Consider the following 21,927-nt stretch of genomic DNA (forward strand, 5'->3'; position numbering starts at 1 on the left):
AAGAGCAGAGCAGAGCAGACTGTGGCTGGGAATGATTGTGCCCGGGCAGTGCCGTGCCATATGCTCCTCTCAGCTAAACTCCTGCTAGCTCGTCTGCACTGATCAACTCTCAGCTCGTCACTGTTCAAGTTCACAGTCAGAGCTTCACTTCACGGTCCCTGGAATCGTTTTTGTGATCAACGAATTTCAACAGATGAAAACTGGGAAAATATTGTAGATACTATCAATTGTTTTTACATTCTACGATGATAGGAAGGTTGAATTAATTTTTACTAGATTTATTATAATAAGCTTCATTTGAACACTGAGAGATGATTGAAGATTGCAGTTCACTTCTCAACCTAGTGCTCTACTGTTGATAATTATTATGTATTTTTGAAGAAGCTCTCTATTTAGCAATAAGTTGATATTTTGAAAGTAGTTGTATGATTGAATTTTTTATATTTGAATGAATCAAAAAAGCCTTTGAAAAAGGTAACATAAATGAAAATACTTCTTTAGAGAAGTGATTTTTCTTCCTGTTTCAATTTCTCATGTTTCATCATATACATATGTATGAATTGCATCATATAATGTATAATTTGAGAATATTGGAATGACTATGACAAATGATAATATAGATGATGTAATATCAGCCTAAAAAGCATAATGTAGTGTATCTGAGATAGGAAGAGGCATTCGTAATAGGGATAAGGTTGATGAATTCAAGTGTAATATCACTTCTTCTCATCTTCCAGTTGGCAGTTTGATTATCCTGAAATAATATCATACATATGCTAGCAGTTCAGCTTTAAAATTTGAAATGCTCATTTCTATCAAGTCTGGATGGAGATTCGCTTGTGGTTCCCATGTCTTTTGTTTTGATATCCTGTACAGTGTAACAGTTATAAGCTACATCTCAAAACGTGTTCTGCACGAGAAACATAATTGCGAAATATCTTTTTCTTGTTTGTTTCATTCCCGAGTAAGCTGGACTTAATAATGATATATGGCAAAAAGAATGCCTAAAGAACTGCATTCATGGCTGTCTGATTCGGGTGAGTTATATTGGAATCGCATAACTTACCAGACTGAGTCTGACCATGTCGGGTTCTTCCCTCCCAGACCAGTCTATCCATTATTATTTGTATAATTCCTCCCCAGAGACAGACCAAGAAACATAATAATGAAGAAGCGAAAAAAGAGGAAAGAGGATCCCGCTTGGCGTGGCCCGAGGCTCTGCTTCTCCTTACGAATTCCTCTCCTCAGTGCTTTCCATTTCCCAGCCAACTGTCCATCGTAGGGCTGTGCAACACGCCCACTCATATGCATTCCGAAATTGCTTTTATTCAGGGCTCCATACCCTCCACAATAAACAGAAATACTGCTGCAGTACCAACACAAGATTGCAAAATGAGACTTATCAAAACTCTTGAAATTACTTTGCAGGTGTTTTTATATGCTGTGTGATACAAGTGTACAGGTACGCTAATAACATATTCAGAAATTGGCAAACTAATTGCTTTTTATTGCACAGTTTTCCTGTTGCAGATCAATCCTCCATCAACCAGTAGTCATGAATTCGTTCGCCTTTCATTTTTCTATTGACCTCCATGGTCTGTTAGACATCTTCTCCACTTATAAATAGGCTCGAGCAACATTTTCGTTAGAGGCTTGATAAAGTGTTAATGATAATATCTCAGGCTATAGGGTCTCCTAAAACGAACCTACGCTCTCTGACTACAATCAGACGCTCACTTTTGGAACAATAATATTTTTATTCTTCATAATTCTTAGCGTTTAGCCAACTCCAATTCTTAATTGTTTTGTCACGTTTGTAGTTTCTTCATTTTTGAAGTGGAGACGTTATCATCCTACAACCTACTGGATTCTTTTCCTCGCTGTAGGCTGCAACTAAATATAACTGAATGGTCCAATGTACTCTTCCGTAGTCTAAATTAATAATTCAAATGAATGTTTTTATGAATAAAATTCGTATTCAGCAGAAGAACTTGGTAGTCTGATTCGAAGCCGTGGCGTGCCGTCCTGTCTGTCGTCTTATATTTCCGAAACAATTAGAATCGTTGCTGTTGATAGATGGTGGTGGATCCCCCGCGGAGTAGCACCGGCGCCTAGCCAAAAACAGACCTGTTCTTTTTCTCTTTCTTCTCCTTTTTTCTTCTTCTTCCCCTTTTTCTACTTTTGCATCATTTGATAACACACAGACCACCACTCATTACCACCTCATCCGCACGCATAAGCAATCATCGATTCATTTGTTCTACTCTCTTTGTTCCTCTCGTTTCTTGTCATTGTTGCATCCTCTCTTTCCCACTCAATCCATCGCAATGTAATCTATTACTAGACCAGTCTGTAACCTACTGGCGCCTCTATCTTGAAATTAATTTTTTGCACTCGTGTCGGAGAAGCAGAGGCTATTCCTGAGGCTAATGATATTTTGGGTTTCGATCGATTGGAGTGAGCTCCCGATAGTTTAATGATTCGTGCAAAACTATGGTAGTTCAAGGAACTTCAAGGAAATCGGAGGATAATTCAAGGTAGGCTAATGATGCATTTCTGTGGTTACTTATTCCTTCTGTTTTTCAACGTGTGCCAAACAAGAAAGTAATATACCTATTAAATACTCGTGATTGAGTGGTAGAGTGAAAATGACTGTACAAACTTTGCCGCGTCAACAAATAAATAAGTATAAAAAGTAATTGTATTCTAAAAAAAAATATTGAACTCCTAGCATTTTGCCTCTAGGCAGTATCTGCGATATAATTCTCTCCTAGTCATTGGCCAATCACAGTTCCCATCTCAGGTCGACTCAATCCAATTGTTCTAATTGTGTTTCTTCCATTGAGTGAACAAGAACCAAGTCACGGCCCTGTTAGATTTGTTTTGTTGGACTGTCCCCATCAATGTTTAATTATCGGAGAACAATAAATCATCAACAGATTAATCTGTAGAGTTGAACATGAGAACTATGATTACTATGTTGTACACTTGATGATGTTGATGTTGATGATGGTATTGATAGAGCTGATGATAACTATAATGATTGAGATAATGGATACAATCGCATGAGACGCTGGTACATTAGACAAATGAATATGCATCTCCATTTCGATTCAATTGAATACAATACATGCTATTGTTGCTAACAAGATGATTTTTGTCTCACTTCACCAAACAATTTCTATCTTCTTTTCCAAGTCATCTACATGTTCAATTTACTCACGTAGGCCTACGTTCAGCTCATTATTTGCCCAGCACTCATACTAGTAACCGGCTACAAGTCTTGTTCATATGAAGATGAACAAACTAATGAAGCATGTGCACGAGTGCAGAGCGGAACAAGTCTTCTCACTCTCTCCAACTTAATCAATGTTGGGTTTGTTCACATGATAATGTTCAGTTTTAATTAGAAACTGAGACAAACATACATTCCAAAAGCAATGAAACTGAGCAAAAATGAAACAAAAATTGTGGACAATATCTGTGAATGTTCTTGTATGGAATGATGGAATAGAATTGTTTTATTTCAACCTAGAGAAAAAAGACTTGGGAAAATGACCATCATTTCTTCAAGCTGTGATTTGAAAGTCCAATCAACGTTTACTTACATATACTTGTCTAGTAAAACCAGTGCTGAAAATTTATATTTTGACTATGTTTTCTCATATAATTCGTTGATACATCGTTAACTCGTTCCTTACATCCTTGAATATGAAATTCATCATCTTCGTTCAATAGGAGGAGAAAAGATTAATTTCCCAGCGCAATTCCAGAAAAAAATGTTGGAGAAGCTTGTTATTGGACGTAAATCAGTATTATCTTGATCATTACCCCAAAGGGCTTCCGGCATGGTCTCCACAATAATAATTATAATTGCTCTGAACATTACACGCAGCGATAATTAGTGCCTACAAATCACAGTATTAATTTCTGTACATGTCTTGTTATTATTAGGAATAAGGGGATGAATGCGCATAAGAACAGTGGCAACAATAATAATTGAACGAAGGAGAAGAGCGTAAATCAAAACCCGGTTAAATCCTTTATTTTTTGGACCGTAAACTGAGAGAGAAAAGAGCGTGTCAAAGCCTGCTTAGGGTGTTTGGAGGGGATGAGGGGGTTTGTAGCTCGGGGTTGTTGCAGGAAGGGGGGGGGATGAAGTGCTCGATGATTGTGAGACGGGGGATGATTAAATAGGAAATATAAGGAGCTCATTGTTGTAATATTAATTTCACGGTCTGAATGTTGTCGCGGATGTCCCTAAGAGGCACAAGGGATGGATAGGATACCAAGATGAGCATCGGCCTGTTATCCGCTTCCTTCGCTTGTAAAATTATTATCCGTTTAGGGAGACATTCTGTGAGACAATGCTGCCGCAGCTAAGGAATCATCCCGAGAAAGACTGGGTTCAGAATTTAATTCGGATTTTATAGCCTCTACGGTGCAAAAGTGCTTGCATTAAATTACCTCTAGCTTCTCCCATCTCAACAATCTTGACTATGCTAAGTGCTCCACCTTTACATCCTATAGACATTTAAGGAAAACTTTAATCGGAATAGCATTTCCTGGATCACTGAATTTCGATTCAGACTAATTTATAGTTTTAAGTGATTGGGTTGTTTCCTCAGGCCAATACAATATTTGGAATAGTCTTATCTAGTTAAAAATTAAACTTATCCCAATAAAAAAACTCACTCCTCCACTGGTTGTTCTAGTATTTAGTGGTATAATGATGAGAAATTTCTCGAAACAGTACTTCCATTATGAACATATCACTATTTGTTGTAAGGACGAATGGACACTCAAATTTCGGATACCATTGAAATAATTGATTATTGAAATTTAAATATTGCTGATATAATAAAATCACTTCACTTATATGGGCTACTTAACTCAAATTAATAAAATCAATATAAAAACCTGTAGTACTTTATTGAAAACTTTAAAATATTTTAACAATTAGTTTCGACCATTGGTCATTTTACTACAAGTTTTTATATTGTTTTTATTAATATGCTGATATAATACACATCAACCGGTTTATGTATTTTTTCTTGATTAGTGGATGTTGACTTAGCATCGGATTAGAAGTCAGAGGATCTCTAAAAAAACGCACAACGGATGAACAAACCAACAGAGATAATGAAATGAACAAGTCTTTCAAGTGATGAGCTGATGTTGAATGGGAAACAATTTGTTCAACTGCTAGACTGGAAAACAGAGATACAGCTACGCTTTAGAGTGAGATGTGGATAGTGATGAAGAGTGATATGAAAAAGATATGAAGGCTTGCAGGCTTCTTCACGGTTCGAGTCTCATTTTATATTCATCCGTGTCGTTTTCTATCAAAATTCCAACGTGTATTTTATTGAATTATTTGTTCGACTTTGAATAACGAAGGCCGCCACCCAACCCGACCTACCCACCACCCTCCCCCCCATCATCGATCCATCAAATTTCGCTCGTGACCATCTCGCAGCTTGACTAGTGCAACAACAGAACGCAGGCCGCTGTTGTTATTATGAATAGTAACAATATAATTCTACGACACGGATCTTCGGATGAAATTAGTCGTTTGTCAAGCCTTCATCCGCTCGGGATGTTGGTAATCATCATCTACGTCATCGTCAACAATAGTCAAACAGAGACAGCACAAGTCAGTTCTCAACCTATGCTCGGTGTAAAATTTGAACTGGTCTTTTCAAATTAGTAACTATAAATCTTACCAGAAACAGAATCTACTTATACTTCAAAGACTCCTTCTCTATTCCGGGCATTCATTGTTGATTATAACAGATGATGCTGTTGAAGTGATTCGATTTTTTTGCTTCTAAAGGAACCGTACGTAGGCCTAGTTGAATGTGAATGGAAGCTACCAATGTACCTAGAATACAAAATATTCTAGAAACACTTCATTCACATGGGCTACATTTCAAATTAATGAAACAATATAAAAATCTTAAAGCACCTTTTATTTAAAAAAAAAACTTGAAATTGTTGAACTATTTTAAAGTTTTTTTTTAATAAAGGGTGCTTCAAGATTTTTATATTGTTTTATTAAAATATTCTAGGTATATTGGAATTTATTAATTAATATTCTTCAGTTTAAAGTATTAACTTTTGAAGGATAAGCTTATCAGAGATGATTTGAGATTGATGAAAACATATTCATTCGTGAAACTAATACTACAACTACGTAATACTTAGTGAAAAAACTGCAGTTGAGAGGAGTAGCATTTCGAATTGTAGTTGTGAGTTACTTTTTTATTGTGACAGATGGAGAACATTAAAAATGGGAATATTCCATGATTCAGCTTGGCCACAGCCCTCGTCTTTTCAGGGTGCTGGCTCTGCTAACCTATATGCCTTCACTGTTCTGATTCAAGCAGAGCGTAACAGATGAGATGAGGGCACAAAACATCAACAATAAAAGCAACAATGCTCAGCCCAGACTCCAGATTACTGATTCAGAGCTGGGAATCTTGGGAACTGATATTCAGCATGCTTGAATTTACCAGTAGCTTCAGGGATATTATATTGCATAAAAAAATATCACTTTGATCTCTCTCTCTCTCTCTCTCTCTCATTCAATAGGATAGAGAGCGAGAATGAAAACTGGTCACCACTTGTTAAAGTCTGATTGAAGTTTTTGTACGATATTATGCATTTTCATCTATCATTAATTTGAAATCGATTCTCCATTTCATATTTTATTGGAAACTACTCTCATGTCAGACTAATATTTCTCAAGTGAACCTCTACTCAATATTTCACTCTATCCAACAGTTCCCATCTATCTCTCATTCTCACAGAATATTTTCACATGATTGTACAAAGAATTACTTAAGTCAATATCCTTTCATTTACTATTCATTTATATATTTTCTACTATTCTTCTACTAATCAAATATTTCTTGTCAAGAGATGACAATTATTTAAAATTTTCAAATGATAAATACAGTATCATCCCATAAAATGTTCAATAGTGTGATACCTTTTATAATATTCAATACCAGTAAATCATATGATATATATTTTTACCTAGTTATTAAATTCATAGGAGAACATTTCACATAGAAGTTGCTCTGAAACTAGCATTTTTTGAATATTTGTTCTGATTCTATTTTGTTTTGAAGGAATCCATATTTTTTCGCCAGCAACATAACTCCAGAAAGGTAGGGTGTTTTTCAATATCCACGAAAAACATTCATATTATTGTATTAATATTGCTAGTTTCGATTACCAGATTTGTAGAAAAATGTCATGTGATAGATAATCCTGTATTAGTACAGTTGAGGACTCATGCAATCATCCATGACGAGACTAACAGCTCTTAACATCTCACTTGAAAATAATTTTTCAATTTCTCACTTTAGAATGTGGGTTATACCATCTTCAATACTCCTATCTTAGGAATGTTAAACTTTGTTTTACATCCAACAAGTTCTTTTAGTAATTAAATTTCACCTATAATAAATTGATTTAGTTAAGGTTATAAAGTATGTGCATGCATGGAAACGTTATTCACAAATATGGGATTCTCATAAATCTTCATTCATTCTTCCTCGATTGATCTTAAATTCCATATATCATGCAACAAATAAGACATCAATTTTATCAAATTCAACCTTTGATCCAAGGAGGGTCTTACTATAAAGCTGTTTCATTCTTTGCGAATTCTATAAATTTCCTAGTTTAAATTCAAGGCGATTGAATGATAGAGATACAATGAATACTCTCGCATGGACAATGAATTACTCTGAAGATGAGAGTGAATTCACATACAATTTATATAAAACTCCAAATATTTCCATTATCATACTGCCTGAGTAAGAGGAATACAACTGACAGCCTGTAAAAGGTCTTTCAAAAGGGTGACGGATTGTCGTAGTAGAACGATTGTCATAATACGATCATTGTAGGAACAATAATTTTATTGTGATATTTAAGAGTATGTTTTTGGGTCAGAAATCAAACACAGCAGTTAGAAATTTTTGGTTTCTGTGTTCGCAGGTGTCTCATGACCCACAAATCTTCTACTGACAGGTAGGACTTAGGCCCTAAGCCCTCTATTTTCTTGGGCTACACGGTATGTCTTACATGTTTTCTTGTTCATAATCTGTTTCTACTCTTCTATTTATATATTTGTCCTTTAATGGATTTATGTTCAGGCACCTTTTCCTTTTCAACCTTATATGTTGGATGTAAAGCATGTTTAACATTTCTAAATATCTTGGTGTAATTCATATCAACGTTCAATATGTTCTATGTGTGTAGTTTGAATGTTAGATTATAGTTTAGTATAAGCTCAGTGTATCAGTTCTATTGATATCGATGTTGTCCAAATAGGTTACTTCACTCAATTGTAATTGGAATGCATAATATTCATATTGATGTTTCACATACCCAGGAGTCCTAATCCTCAGAATCCCAGTAATTATTTATAGTTCAACTTTCCACATTCCGTGAAATTATAAGAGACATTTCTCATAACCACTGTAGGTAGGCCTACTGTTAATACCTCAGCTTACCCCTGCAGTGAAATTGATGTCAGAAAATTGTAAAGTATTAGTCTGATTCATTTAAAACCAAAGGGTTCGAACATTAAGGAATTCTCATATAATGAGCTTGAATAGAGAAGAGTCCAAATAAAATTATAATATTTCAGAGAAAAAGGAGAATATGAAATTTCAAACAATCCTAGGATGAATGCTGAATCTTTCAATAATATTTAGTGTGTTTAATTCTTAGAATATTATTTATTTAATCAGTAGATAATTCTACTCTAATCTGTCGAATTCTTCTCTAATTTTGTCGAAATTAATATGAATGAGAATATGTTTTTCAATAATGATTGATTACTTTTTATCAATTACATTATTGAATTTATTCCCTAATAATTGATTCCATCGAACTCTTAAAGCATACAATAGTTATGATTATAAGAAATGGAAGGGAATTGTTGAGAGACAAACTATTCAAATTGCATGCTTTCAAATAGCACTTCGTCTAGATACTATATACATATTTCACCTTGCATGTAGCTTATTACGCTTCTACGCATAATTAAAAAGATGATGCATTTCCCAGCATGACTGGCCGTTCATTTGAGAATACTATGTCTGCTGCTTCGTTGCATTGGCTTGATATGAGTTCAAATGGAAATCATCCAGTGCTGAAAATGAAGAATAAAGAGTAAAGAATATAAAAACACTAGTAATTCATATAAATATACATCCGTATACAATCCAGGTAAAAACAACAGACAAAGCGTATGGCCTCGGTGATATCGAGGTGATATCCCTTGGCAATGAAAGTCATGAAATAGGATAAAAATTCGCTTGAATCCAATTGTCCTGAACGACAAAGTGACATAACCGTCTTTCTCGTTGATCGAAACTAGGTTATTGAAAAAAACTTCGATATTTTTATAAACATTTCCTTAAAAAAAACTGTAACAATAGGCTTGAGGGGTGACAAGCAATGACCCATTAAACCCTCCTTGCGCTCTGTGTTGCCAGCTTCCTTTTCAAATGTTAATTTTATTGAGTTCCCAACAAACATCTTTTCACTTTTTTGGTTGAAATATCACATTTTATCCTATGCTTATGGATAGGGAATATCTGGAAAGCCTATATTCATCAGCAAACGGCTATATCAAAGAATTCCAAAATACCATTAACTTCCGAACTTTGACTGATGGGTCAGACTGGATGTGATTGTTGAATACATGTCGAACTGAAGCTAGGAGAATGAATGGTTCAGCATTGATTGATAACTTAGGGAAAGAACTAGCCTGAATTTATCGTATTGCAGTAGCTGCATACCTGACTCTGTCACAGAAGTACTTCAATTTCTTGGAAATTTTCTTCACAAATTCATCTTATTATGAATCGAATTACTGCTATCGAATGCTCATCTGATTATCACAGATAGTTTCAAATCTCAACTTTCTCAATTTGATATACCAATCACATCTGAGAACATCCATTCTCAAACAGCCTATGTGATACTAACTCATACAATTCTCTATTTATGATGGATATTATTATCTATTTTTTTCAATAAACATAACACATTGATTTTGCTTAACTCCACCAACCCATTCTATTATTTGTGATGAAATAGACAAGAGAAATTATTGAGAAAAATAGCCAGTCATGGCTGGAAGTAGCTATAGAATGCAGTGAAGTTTGCAGTAACAAGTTAGTAGATGAGTAACCTCATCTCTCATATCTAGTAGTAAATAACAGTTCATGAATCAATTTCTCCTTAATAAACAAACTCTCCTCTCCCAGGGAGTGTGAAGGATATCATGAGTTGTGTGTTTACAGGACGGTTTTTGAAGCCAGGTGAGTGGTGGGTGGTCCCTCGATGGATTTGAAGTGTCCCGGAGTGAGGAAACCAAACCCAACAGTTGAAAGGCGACATTGGGAGAAACAGACGCGATGACATAAATACTTTTGCATTTGCTTGGCGTTAACTGCAAGAAATCGACAGCAGAAATCTTTGTGTTTACAACACTCATCTGTTCTCTGTCCAAGCTGAGAAGCTTGACACTGTTCTGTACCGATGGAGAAGGATAAATGATTTCACGCAGAAACAGTTTTGTTGCAGCGGGTGGTGAGTGTGGGATCATCGCTGAGTCTGAGTAGGGCGGGTGATCGCGATCGCAGATCTCGCTCTTTGAAGCAGATCAAGACGGCGTGAAATTCATCTCGCTTCTCTCTTCTTTCAATATATCTTTGCTTCTTTCTTCTTCCAGCCCTCTTCCGACACTTCCCGAACTCATCCTCGGATTATTCCGCCCTCTTTGTGTTGCTAATCGCTCTCCTGCTACCTCTTCTGATAGGTCTACCGTTCGGTATCAAAAATATTGCGAACACTTTCAAGAGTGTCAGAGCTACTGTGACAATAGGTGGGAAGATTGTCGATTTCGATTCTAATAGTACATTTGGGTTCTTTCAAAAATCTCTAATCAAATACGAGTGGTTTCACACCAAGATTCCAGGACAAAATGTATCTAAATGAAACTATCGATAGAATTCTGTTACAGCTTTGTATCGAGCATTGAGTTCACAATATTGAGTTCACTTGATTTACAATAATCACTAATCACTAATCAATGATCACAATAAATTGCTCGATTCGAAAGAATGTTCTTGACAACACCTATTCTTTCTTCTTTTATGAATTTAATATCGATATTTTGACAATATTATATAAATTCAGATCAACCCAGAACTTATTCTCTTCCATATTGATACAGCGTTTTTTGTCTTTAATTAGGTCTAATCATGAATTGAATCCATCATAAAGATTTCAGGCCGATTATAATGTCTTCAGACTTGGAGGAATACGATGAGTAATCGAAACAAAACAAATAATTTGGAACTTGAGAGATATTGAATCAGCTTGGAGAATTTTCGTCATCATCATTCAAGTTTGAAGCAGTTTCTCTCCTGTACTGTACTGAACACGCAAACGATATCAGAACTTTCAACACCTCACTAAAGAAATCTCTTTTCTCTCTCTTTTCCTCAAAGCTGACTCACTCGGCTGACTTCCTTCATCCTTTTGTTATTCCTTCTCTTCCTCTCCCACTCCTTCTCCTTCACCCTTTCTTCAATCCCCTCGCTTGAATCTAAACATTTAATACGATTACTCAAAGGAAGAGATGAAGACAAGCAGGGTCCAAGTTCACTGCCGGATAATTGTTTTGCTAAGAGTTGGGAATTATTATTAAAACAGTTTTTGGGAAGATTAAATTCGAATTTGGTGTGGAAACATTGAATCTCTCTCGTTCTCTTATATCCGCTTGTACACCCTCTCTTTCCAAACATCTAATTCCACCCTTTGAATGATAATTAAGTTCAGTTTGTTCCTTCGTATGGCATACTCATGCTACATTACTGAAAGGCTCATCACCAAGTTCTAGTCACTGTCATAATTGTATATAAGTTTATATGATGGTGTCATCCATCAGTTATATGATCTGAGGAAACAATCCCTCCAAAAATTAATTCTTATGGCTCAATTAAACTTTGAATGAATCAAATTAAGAAACATAATTTTGGATTATCAAAGGGTTTAATAATCAAAATCTCATGAAACCTCTCAAATATGAGGATGAATTTATTTAGACCTAATTGTACAAATATTATACTTACGAAGTGGTTCAACAGACCAATGCCCAAAATTGTTTCTATTCCAATTTATACAAATGAAGGATAATTATATCCATTCATTGATTTGTATCATAAGAAGATATTAGAAGAAAAAAGCAGGTGAACCCTTCAATATTCCTCTCCAAAATAAAGGCTTATATCAGTTCGGAATAAGGTCAAGTTATTGAATACAATCCGTGAATAATAACATCAGTTTCAATTTCAATCAGTATGATCATGTAATGCAGATGATAACAACAATGAGTATAAGTGTAAGTATGAGTCTACTCATGGAAAATTAATGATAATACAAATGGGAATCAGTGATGTATGAGCAGTTTGGAGGGGATTATAGTTTATACTCAATGCTCTATGAATACAGGATATACATATTCGCTCCATTGAACGACAAGATGAACCACAAGTTTGGTATATTACATTATTTCGCTTTAATGAGTGTTCTGGAAAAGTACTTATTATCTCCCCATTTCCCTACAATAGATGCCACATTGACATGAATGTTACTGCATATGTGTGACAAACATAAACACAATGAGAGAGAGAAATATCAATGGCGGTAGCTAGCTGCAATTCGGGACTTGCAAAGCGGAAGCAAGTGACAATAGTAAGTGACAAAAGGCGTGGTCTCTCACTTATGCAACTGATCATGGCCCAATGCAATTGGCCCATTGGTACACTGGGTCTTATTACGCTACAGTGCCCCGTGCCCAATATTATAAATGGGTCCGGAACTCCATTTCTCCAACCCACGTTTTTTCTATAGTTGAGGTTGTATTAGAAAATCCTGCCCCCTGCTATGGGTTCAAAAAAAGGGCGGGATAACGGATTTGAAATGTTCTCATGCGTAGGCCTACCACATCTGAACAGAAGTTCGTGCTAGTTACTCATGCATTTGAAAGTAATGGCACCCTATTAGATGATTGTTGCTACTGAGATGCCTGGTGGGTTTTGTTCATCATGTGTGACGTATTATTCTGCAAAGAATTGTAACGGGGGAGAATTCTATGACCTCACTTTCTATGATCTTCAGCAATTGAATATTAGTCTGTGAAGTGGTATACAGTAAAGTTTTCATCCTGTGTAGAAATATTGAAATTCACGAATAAAGATATATCGGAATAAATTTTCAACTCAAAGGACCTTCAAATTTTATTATTCGTAATAATTATAATAATAATGAACAAAATCGAATCACATACCGTATTATCGAAGCATATTAATTTTGTAACTATCGAATTGATTTAGAATAATCAATCTCATGTCCTCATCACGCGTGTGAATAATATAAAATTTTACTCATGAAATTTACAATTGAATTTATCATCAGTTACATTATACAAGTAAATGTTATTCGAGTTATTTGTTATTTGTTCCTCCCCTTGGGAACCAGAATACCTAATACGTCTTTCTTCAGGCATGTATGAATCTGTTTCCGTTCCTTCCGAACTAGAGAGGATACTTGATTAGATTAGAATTCAGCTTGCAATGAGTGCATATTCTTATATACAAGTGAATTACTCCTGTCCCAAACTCTTTGATGTGAGAATGTAATAGAATCAAATTAAATTTTCCGAAGAGATTCAAAGACTAAAGAATATTGGAGACTTTGTATCTGCTGAAATGTAATTTTCTCAACTGAGAATATTCTCATTGTATACCGATAAAAGCAAGAGTATGACTTCAAGAAGGTTTCCCGTGGAATTAAATAAGAGAGAAAAAGCGAAGAAAATCTTATTACGTAGTTCCCAACATGAGTAGATATGTTCTGTAACACAATGAGTTCCTAGTGGATGCACTTTTGATTATGAACAAAGAGAGGCTTTGAAAGGTAGAAATTATTGGGATGGCAATCGAGCAGTAGAAATATGGATGTCGAAAAATAGCTACCCCTACTCGTCCTTATTTGTCCAGAGGTCTCAAAATTAAAATGGCACCCCTCGTTTTTTCACCCTTCGAGACTTTAATCCGAATAAACAGACGAAGGAAATACGGAAGAAGCTATCAAAGAAACAAAATTAAGGAGAGTTAGCTCGTCCAAGACTGATAAAGCTTCGTCTCATCGACTTTGCTAAATTAACTTTCCAGATTTTTTCCCTGTTTTTACGACAAGAGGAATGGATACTGATGCAATTGGATTTTTCTTGCCGAAAAGCTCATTTTCACTTCAACGCCCCCTCTACTTTTCGAATTCACTCCTCTTGCCACTTACAGCTCCATTTTTTGGCAATACCCCCCCCCCTTAAGTTTGCTCTTCGAATTTCTATAATTGAAAATCTAATATATTCCAAAGGAATTGCTGAATGCTTATCTGTCTAAGAATAATAAATAATCATCAATTATTTTCCAACTTGTCTTATCAATCCAATGTGATAAGTATACCAATGTGGTATCAACTCAATACTGATGAGAAACTTTCAAATTTCAATCGTGTCAATCAGTAACATTGTATTGCATTTTACTCCTCGACAATATCATGAATTATCTGAAGCTGATAATATTTGTAGATGGATTATCTCTCACTGCTCAAGATTAATGCCATATTATTTTCATAACTTCAATTCGAATATTATTTTATCACTAATCATTTCCAAAAATATTCTCCTAAAACGTTCTTTATGATTCAATGTTACAAACTTTTCAACGTTTCTTATCATAATATGTTCTGTCACTTATGGATCTCGTTTCAAAATTCCACTCGTGGGCTCTTGATTAATAATTTTTCCAATAATCGCCTATTGCACAAATTTGAGGTTATTACAATGATTTTTTGGTACTTTTTTAATGTATATTGAGTTTATACTGTTCTCTGATCAATGTTGGTCTGATGGAACAGGACAGATTTTTGGTTGGACAGGAGAAATTTCCACCCCATAATACAATAATAATAAGGCAATATGAAGTGCGCCTCTCCCCCTCTTACCATCGGTAACCCGAGTCGATGTTGCCTCTTCCGGAAACGTAATCAAAACGTAGAAGACACATCCATAACCCCATCGGAGTATTATTCTGTTGCCTACTGGGAGACGATGGAGCTTGTTGCTTAGTGAAGGGAGACACAATCATCTGCTGCTCCTTATTCTTGGGACTTGAGCATTATCTTCGCCACTAAAAGCACCCTTTGAATTCTGCATGACTTTGCTCTTAGTAAGTTACAGCAAGTGGGTGGTGGTCACAGTCGGATCAGTTTAGAATAGCTCCCTTCAAGTTAGAACTGTTGAAAGTTGTGTTTTGTGGATGATGTCGCTGAAGAGAATTGTATTAATAATCAATTTATTGTGAAATCAATTAATTGGGAGTTGGAGTATGAAATAGCGATTGATTATTAAAAATATGCTCCTTGAACCTTCTTGAATGTTATTAAACAAATTATTTTCAGTACTTGAATCGTATCAAATGAATTATTCCCACTAACACGGTATTGACTCGATTTTTAAAGAAGTACTGTATTTTACGAGAACAGTTAATACAAAGGTGCAGTTCAACTTGCAACTATGTTAATAGTAATCATTGATATTATCGACAGTTTTTCATAACAATGATAATGATTAATATTATCGATAATTTTTAACGTATTCAAAATACCCTACAGCATTCACATTCACTTTACATCCCAGTAGCCATGTAGCGTTGAATTTGATTTTGCTATTGCTTTCGTCTGGTGGGTTGTACTTTCTCCACCAACGAAATGCATCGTGAACATTCTGAGGTTCACGATTTTCAAAGTGTTTTAATTCCCAGTGTACATAGTACATAGTTGATGTGAATGTCTAGTTTTGAATATTATGTCGAGTACTGATGACGAGTCGGGTTAAAGATAAGAACGTTCAACTTTTAATGAGCTGATCAAAATAGTTGCATTTCTATCACGCTTGGCTTGCGATAAATGACGGGTTGTTTTTCAACATTCATTTGTAATGAACAAAATAAGTGAGCGTGTAAATATAAGCTGAGAAATAGTGAGTAATTCTGAATAACTACACGAGTTTTAATAGAGGCAGCTCGATTGAACTGTTAGTGGGAGCTGCCAGTCCAATTGCAAGAATGCAATTACAGTTTGCAATGCAAGTCACGCTCGGGTTCAGGGTGTCAGGGTGCTAGATCCTTTTTGCTGCAGAATTGTAATCGTTGCAGTTTTTCGCCCGAACCACCTATCATATGCATCTGCAGTCTGTGAACGTATTTACAGGCGAAATAATTTATCGTGCGCTGCCTCAACACTCCCACCAAAGCATAGAAGGGGTCTGTATTGTAAATTACTATTCAGTACTCTACTATTACTGGGAAAGGCATAATTTCCAGTTGCTCCATTGTCAATAAGTTTACAACGTATTCACATCAATGGCCAAGTCACTTGCTGTCTACCTCACTGTAAAATCATTAGACTTCAAGTTTAGAAGCTTTCAAACAGATTGCATCAAGTCATCTATCTTTTCAACTATTAAATTCATCCTATCATGTCATGCGATCTTCTAGTGTTAGAATCAGTTAACTCACCTAGAGGATGGGAATGCGAGTATCTTAACCAGATTGGGAACACAGTTTATGGTCCGAGATTCATAGATTTAACAGTATTTTTCCAAAATAGAAACGGGATTGAGATAAAGAGGTCCATTGACATAATTGATGGGTTCACAAAATAACTCATGGAAAGCCGTGTTTGAAAAGTCTTCATACCTGGTGTAATCCAAATCCTCATGAAAAATAATACAAATGTCAATGAAGTATAGTAATGACAGAAAATCAAAATCAAACGGTCCTTCATGAAAAATGACAGAGCATCCTTATAAAATCTGTTGGAAGGGAAAAAGGCAACAAGCCTCAGATGGGGAAACTGCTGAGGGAAGAGAAGATAATTCGAGAAGACGAAAAAACAATGAAGAATGTTGCTTCCTATCTTTTCCGTTTCTCTCCTCGTAATGAAGATGTATCAAAGACAGAGAGCAGTGGGAATTAATTTCGGAAGGAACGGAACGTAACTTAAATTGGCCGCGTCTTCTTATTTATCATTTCTTCTTGTACATTTCACTTTAATCCCCTTAAACATCTCTTATTTTCGTTTTGCACATTTTTTCTGTACGATTATAATGAGGGAAGCGCCCACCATCCATGCTTTGTAATTTTGTGTGACTTAATTAATCATGTAAACACTCTTTTAAGTCTGTTCGTCCCTCATTTCTAATCCCTTCAAAAGAATCTTCCCCCAAGAAGTGAACCCTATTCGTTAATTTTCATTTGCCTCGAAAAGAGGCGCAACCCGTTGTCTTAGCAAGCAGCCAGTTTCCTTTTTCTTAATTTGTTGCACAAATAGACTTCAGGCAAGATGATGAAATTCAATACTCCTGGAATACTTCTCTAGGAATCTTACAGAAGACGAATTATAATTTGAAAATGATTCTGTATGAAATATCATCAATTCTATGATATAATCATAAGAACGAATCCAAATCAAGCTCATTTTAATAAATTTCAACTCGGAGATGCGTTTGTAACAAACGAACCTGATGGATAATGCCCGTGATAGTTCATATTAATTATCCATTTCTAGAAATGCATGGGATTCAATCACTAACTTACATGATTGAAAAAAGCACTCATTATTATTCAACTTACAGCACTTCGAAGTATTATGATGGATGAATCTGTAGCTAATTTCACCCTTCCAACCATCACCCTACTCAAGTAGAATAGAATCGAATGGAAATTGTGTCTTGCTAGCATGAAGTCATTCGTAAAGTCAGTGTTATAAATTAAAATTAAGCTATTTCATCCTCCGATGAGGTCTATATTGGTTGAAAGAAAGCAGTGTAATTGAAATAGTTCCATGAGCATTCAATATTTTTTGTTTCAAAATCTGATATTATAATTCCAGTTCCATTATGAAGCAAATACATTCAAGAGATCCAATTGATATGCATGTTGATTACTTTATTGAATTGTGAGAGCTGAATTAGAGGCTACCAACACCTTCTATGCTGCTTCTCATGCACTATTCTGTATTATTACGAGGCTGCACGAACACACAATCGTGTATTGCACATACGTTTCCCGTTAACTTTAAATTATTATCCGCATCCACAACATGATATTAGTGTGTCAAGGACGAAGTTTGATTTATATTATCCGAATCAATGCAAATTTGTTTGTGGTACTTTATGATGTTCATTACATTGATTTGAAATAACCATTTAGACAGAATACTACCAATTGTTGTAAAACCTTGTTGCAGAATATTAAATTCCATATAAAGAGTTACCAATGCCATGAATTGAACCTAGACTTTGGTGCTTGCTATCTAACTTCATATAGCTTAAATCGATTGTTGGGTCTTCTCTACTATATATAGATAGCAATCTGTCAATGGATCATTGTACATGTATTTCTAATAAGCTTCACAATATGATTAACGAAACAATTCATGATGAAGCACATTGACGCATATGTAAAGGAGCAATATCAATATTAGAACTAGCTATGAAAGATAAAAATGAATGGAAAATATAATGCAGTGAAACAATATATGGAAATAATCAAGATTAATCTGACCTGATGTAAGGTTCAAGTAAAAATTGATAATGTAACCGAACCCGATTCAGCTAAATAAGCCTATAATTGAGCCAGAAAATAAGATCATTGGAGGGCTTGATGATAAAATGAGCTCACAGAAAGTCACAAAAGAAGGATTTTGAATAATCTAATGCAGTGAGATTCTTGAAAACTAATGATTGGATGAATAGATCATATGAATATGAATAGCCTTGATCTCGAGAGTTATACAATACGTTTGACATTGTGTGTGTTTATAGTGAGTTATGCTGTGAATATATCACACATTAATGTATGGTACTTTTGGTGAAACAAGAGCTGATTTATGCGATTTAAACAGGCGACAATAAAGAGACAAATATAGTTGAAAACGTTCATTTTGCCGGTCCTGACGTTTTCCGGTTCTCGTTATAAGGATTCTGCTCCTCGAACCCGTGTGCCACATTAATCTTGCAATGTTCAGTGGGATAAAGGTGGTGACTCGGATAGAGAGATGAGGGGAGGGAAACAAGTGCAATAAGAATGATAGCAGAGGGGAGAGTCCAGAGTCGGATGGTAGAACAGAAAATTTCATTAACGTCATTTTGAGGTAAATTTATACATTGCAATTTCCTCCTTGGAAGGCGCCTTAGTCTTTTTCTTGGCTTGAAGGGGCTCTGCAGTGGTCTTCTACTGAAAGACATTGTTTCATCCCATGTTTTACTTACTCCATTCGTGTAAGGTGTAAGGCCAGATATCGTTTAACTTCTCGGGCACCTTTTCATGATTCTCCCTCCTTGAATCCGCCCTAGAAAGCTTTAGTCTTATCGTTATGACGTACGTTCTAGGGGATTCTCCTAATGGCCCTACTGATTCTGTGGCATATTCAGTAAGGATATCTCCACATCTCAGTCACAAAGTTCTGTCCTTGAGAAAACAATAATTGTTGTGAGTTGCAATAGAACCCGCACATCGCCATCAGTCAAGATAATTTGGGCAGGATAAATATAATATTTATTAATTTAAAATAGCAAACGATAATTCATTATTGTGTTCAAAAACTAAAATAAAAGCATGGCACCGCCGTATTAGAGTTATGTTTCTTCACCTCTACTCCAACACAGACACAAATTCATCTATCATCAATGATATTCAAATCCACTGGATTTTTCCTCACATCTTTTCTATTATGTTACCTATAATTTCTACTCGTTATTGGAAGTTATGTTTTTTCATCTTTATTGGAAGCTATATTTGATATGCTTGTCTAATTGCAACTCTCTCTTTTTACAGGTACGTGTGTCAAACATCGACAGGGTCTTTATATTATACCAATTCAGGCTCAATCGAGCACAGAAGGTAATTAGTGTGTTTTTTTGTCAATTTAATTACAGTAGTTATCAAAAATTCACTCTTAATTCTGTTCTAGCTAGATTCAAAAACGTTCAATTGAAGCAACTGGAGAGAAATCTTTGAAAATAGTACTGTACATCCCCAAATGTTCTTATTCTCCCATCCTGAATTACCAGAATACATCATATTTTCATATAATATGAGAAATGTATCTTTTACATATTTATTGGAAAAGTTCCATTCTTCATTTCATATAATCTGTTCAAATTTATTATTATCATGATATTTTATGATATTTGATTCCCATAAAATTCCATCAGACCATTGATCAAGTACCTAGTTGGTTACCTAGTACCTAGAACACCAATTATTATTGCTGTTTTAAAAGTAATTTGAAGTAAGTGAGCGCAAGCTGAAGTTTTATTGGTACTCAATTAACTTATTGAGATATATGAGAAATATCAAGAGAAGAGAGAAAAGTTAGAAGTTGAAGTAGTTCCATTCCAAAGATGACATATTGACAGAAAAATTCAAATTGAAAATATTGTCGTAGCAGGATTCTGAGTTGACCAAGTTCCGTAATAAATTCCCATTTCAAACAAATAATAACTCATTACCCAACGAGCTGTTTCCACAGATCTTCATTATCTTCTCAATATTGAGTTCTTTTCTTATGTGTTCTGTATTAAAGAACTAAAGTCTAAATTCATTATAGATTGTACATCAAATAGTTATATCTGATGAGAATCTCAGACGTGATCAAAAAATTAGAAAATTAAATTACAAATAATAAAATATTATTATTAATATATTCCTGAAGGAGCCGTCTTGAATGAATCATTCTGCTTGATTGTTTTATCTTTTAGTTGCACGTGTTTGTCTTTGTTTACATTTTGAATAATTTTGTATGGTAGCTAGTGATGGATGAATGATGACGTGCAATGCACAAACAGAGACAACGATGCATGGTATTCAGAGTAAGGGTTGGCCCTTGAGGCCCTTGAGCTGTAAGGGAGAGTAGTCGATCTTGTGCTAATTAATCCAATGGTGAAGGCGGAAGGATAGAAGTGGTTCCAGTATCAGTTTTTCCTTGTCTAGAGAAAAAGAAAAAAACGACAACTCCGTGTAAAGTTTCTGTTCCTCAATTCTCAATTTGGATAAAAAATGCAAATTCATCATTTATAATGATATTAGAATATCATTGAAAATGAATGTTTATCATTCATAATGATTTCAGTCATTGAATCGATCATTAATCATGAATTGATTCAAGATAGATGAACTTTTCTCACCTTAGCTCACCAAAATCAAAACTAGCAAACAAAACATACATGGTACGCCCCCAAGCTCACTTCTGCCGACGTGTAGCACGAAGCTGTGATATATTTAAGATACCCTACTTGTTCATATTTTTCATTTATCAGTATTATTGTATTATGTTTTTGTACAATAGAATTGATTTGATTCTTGGAACCTCAGCTTACAAAAATTTAAACTGGCAAACAAAGATCTGTTGAAGTGTAGAACAAAGAAACAAATTGAGTAAAATAAACATTTTTGTATTGTATGATCCTCACTTCCACATAGTAAGAGCGCGTCGAAATAGAGAGGGTGCAGCGAGAGAGAAAAACTTCGTTAGCCCTCCATTGCTGTCATGTTAAATTAATTATTACTTCTGATTGACTGCACCGCAGATACCTAAAAGCCCTGGCTCGCGGACCCTCGCACTGTCAACTGGGAAGCCTTCTCCATTAGAGAGATCTATCCGTAGTATGAGTGTCCCTCGTCGATGAAAGACCTCCTTTTCCACCACTTTAATTGGCTTCATCCACACTCACTCCTCGGTCTGTCTCTTTTCCGCTCA

At 35.2% G+C, this 21,927-nt stretch overlaps 1 protein-coding gene across 1 annotated transcript in view; it reads left to right on the plus strand.

The window, feature by feature from the left end:
* LOC111053732 (dachshund homolog 1-like) overlaps positions 1-21,927 on the plus strand; it is a 232,458-nt gene that overhangs the window by 38,786 nt on the left and 171,745 nt on the right. The window contains 2 exon segments of the mRNA XM_039428058.1: positions 8,014-8,046; positions 20,004-20,069. Coding sequence (XP_039283992.1) covers positions 8,014-8,046; positions 20,004-20,069 — 99 coding nt within the window.

The sequence above is a fragment of the Nilaparvata lugens genome, chromosome 5, assembly GCF_014356525.2.
Source record: "Nilaparvata lugens isolate BPH chromosome 5, ASM1435652v1, whole genome shotgun sequence".
NCBI classification, from domain to species: domain Eukaryota; kingdom Metazoa; phylum Arthropoda; class Insecta; order Hemiptera; family Delphacidae; genus Nilaparvata; species Nilaparvata lugens.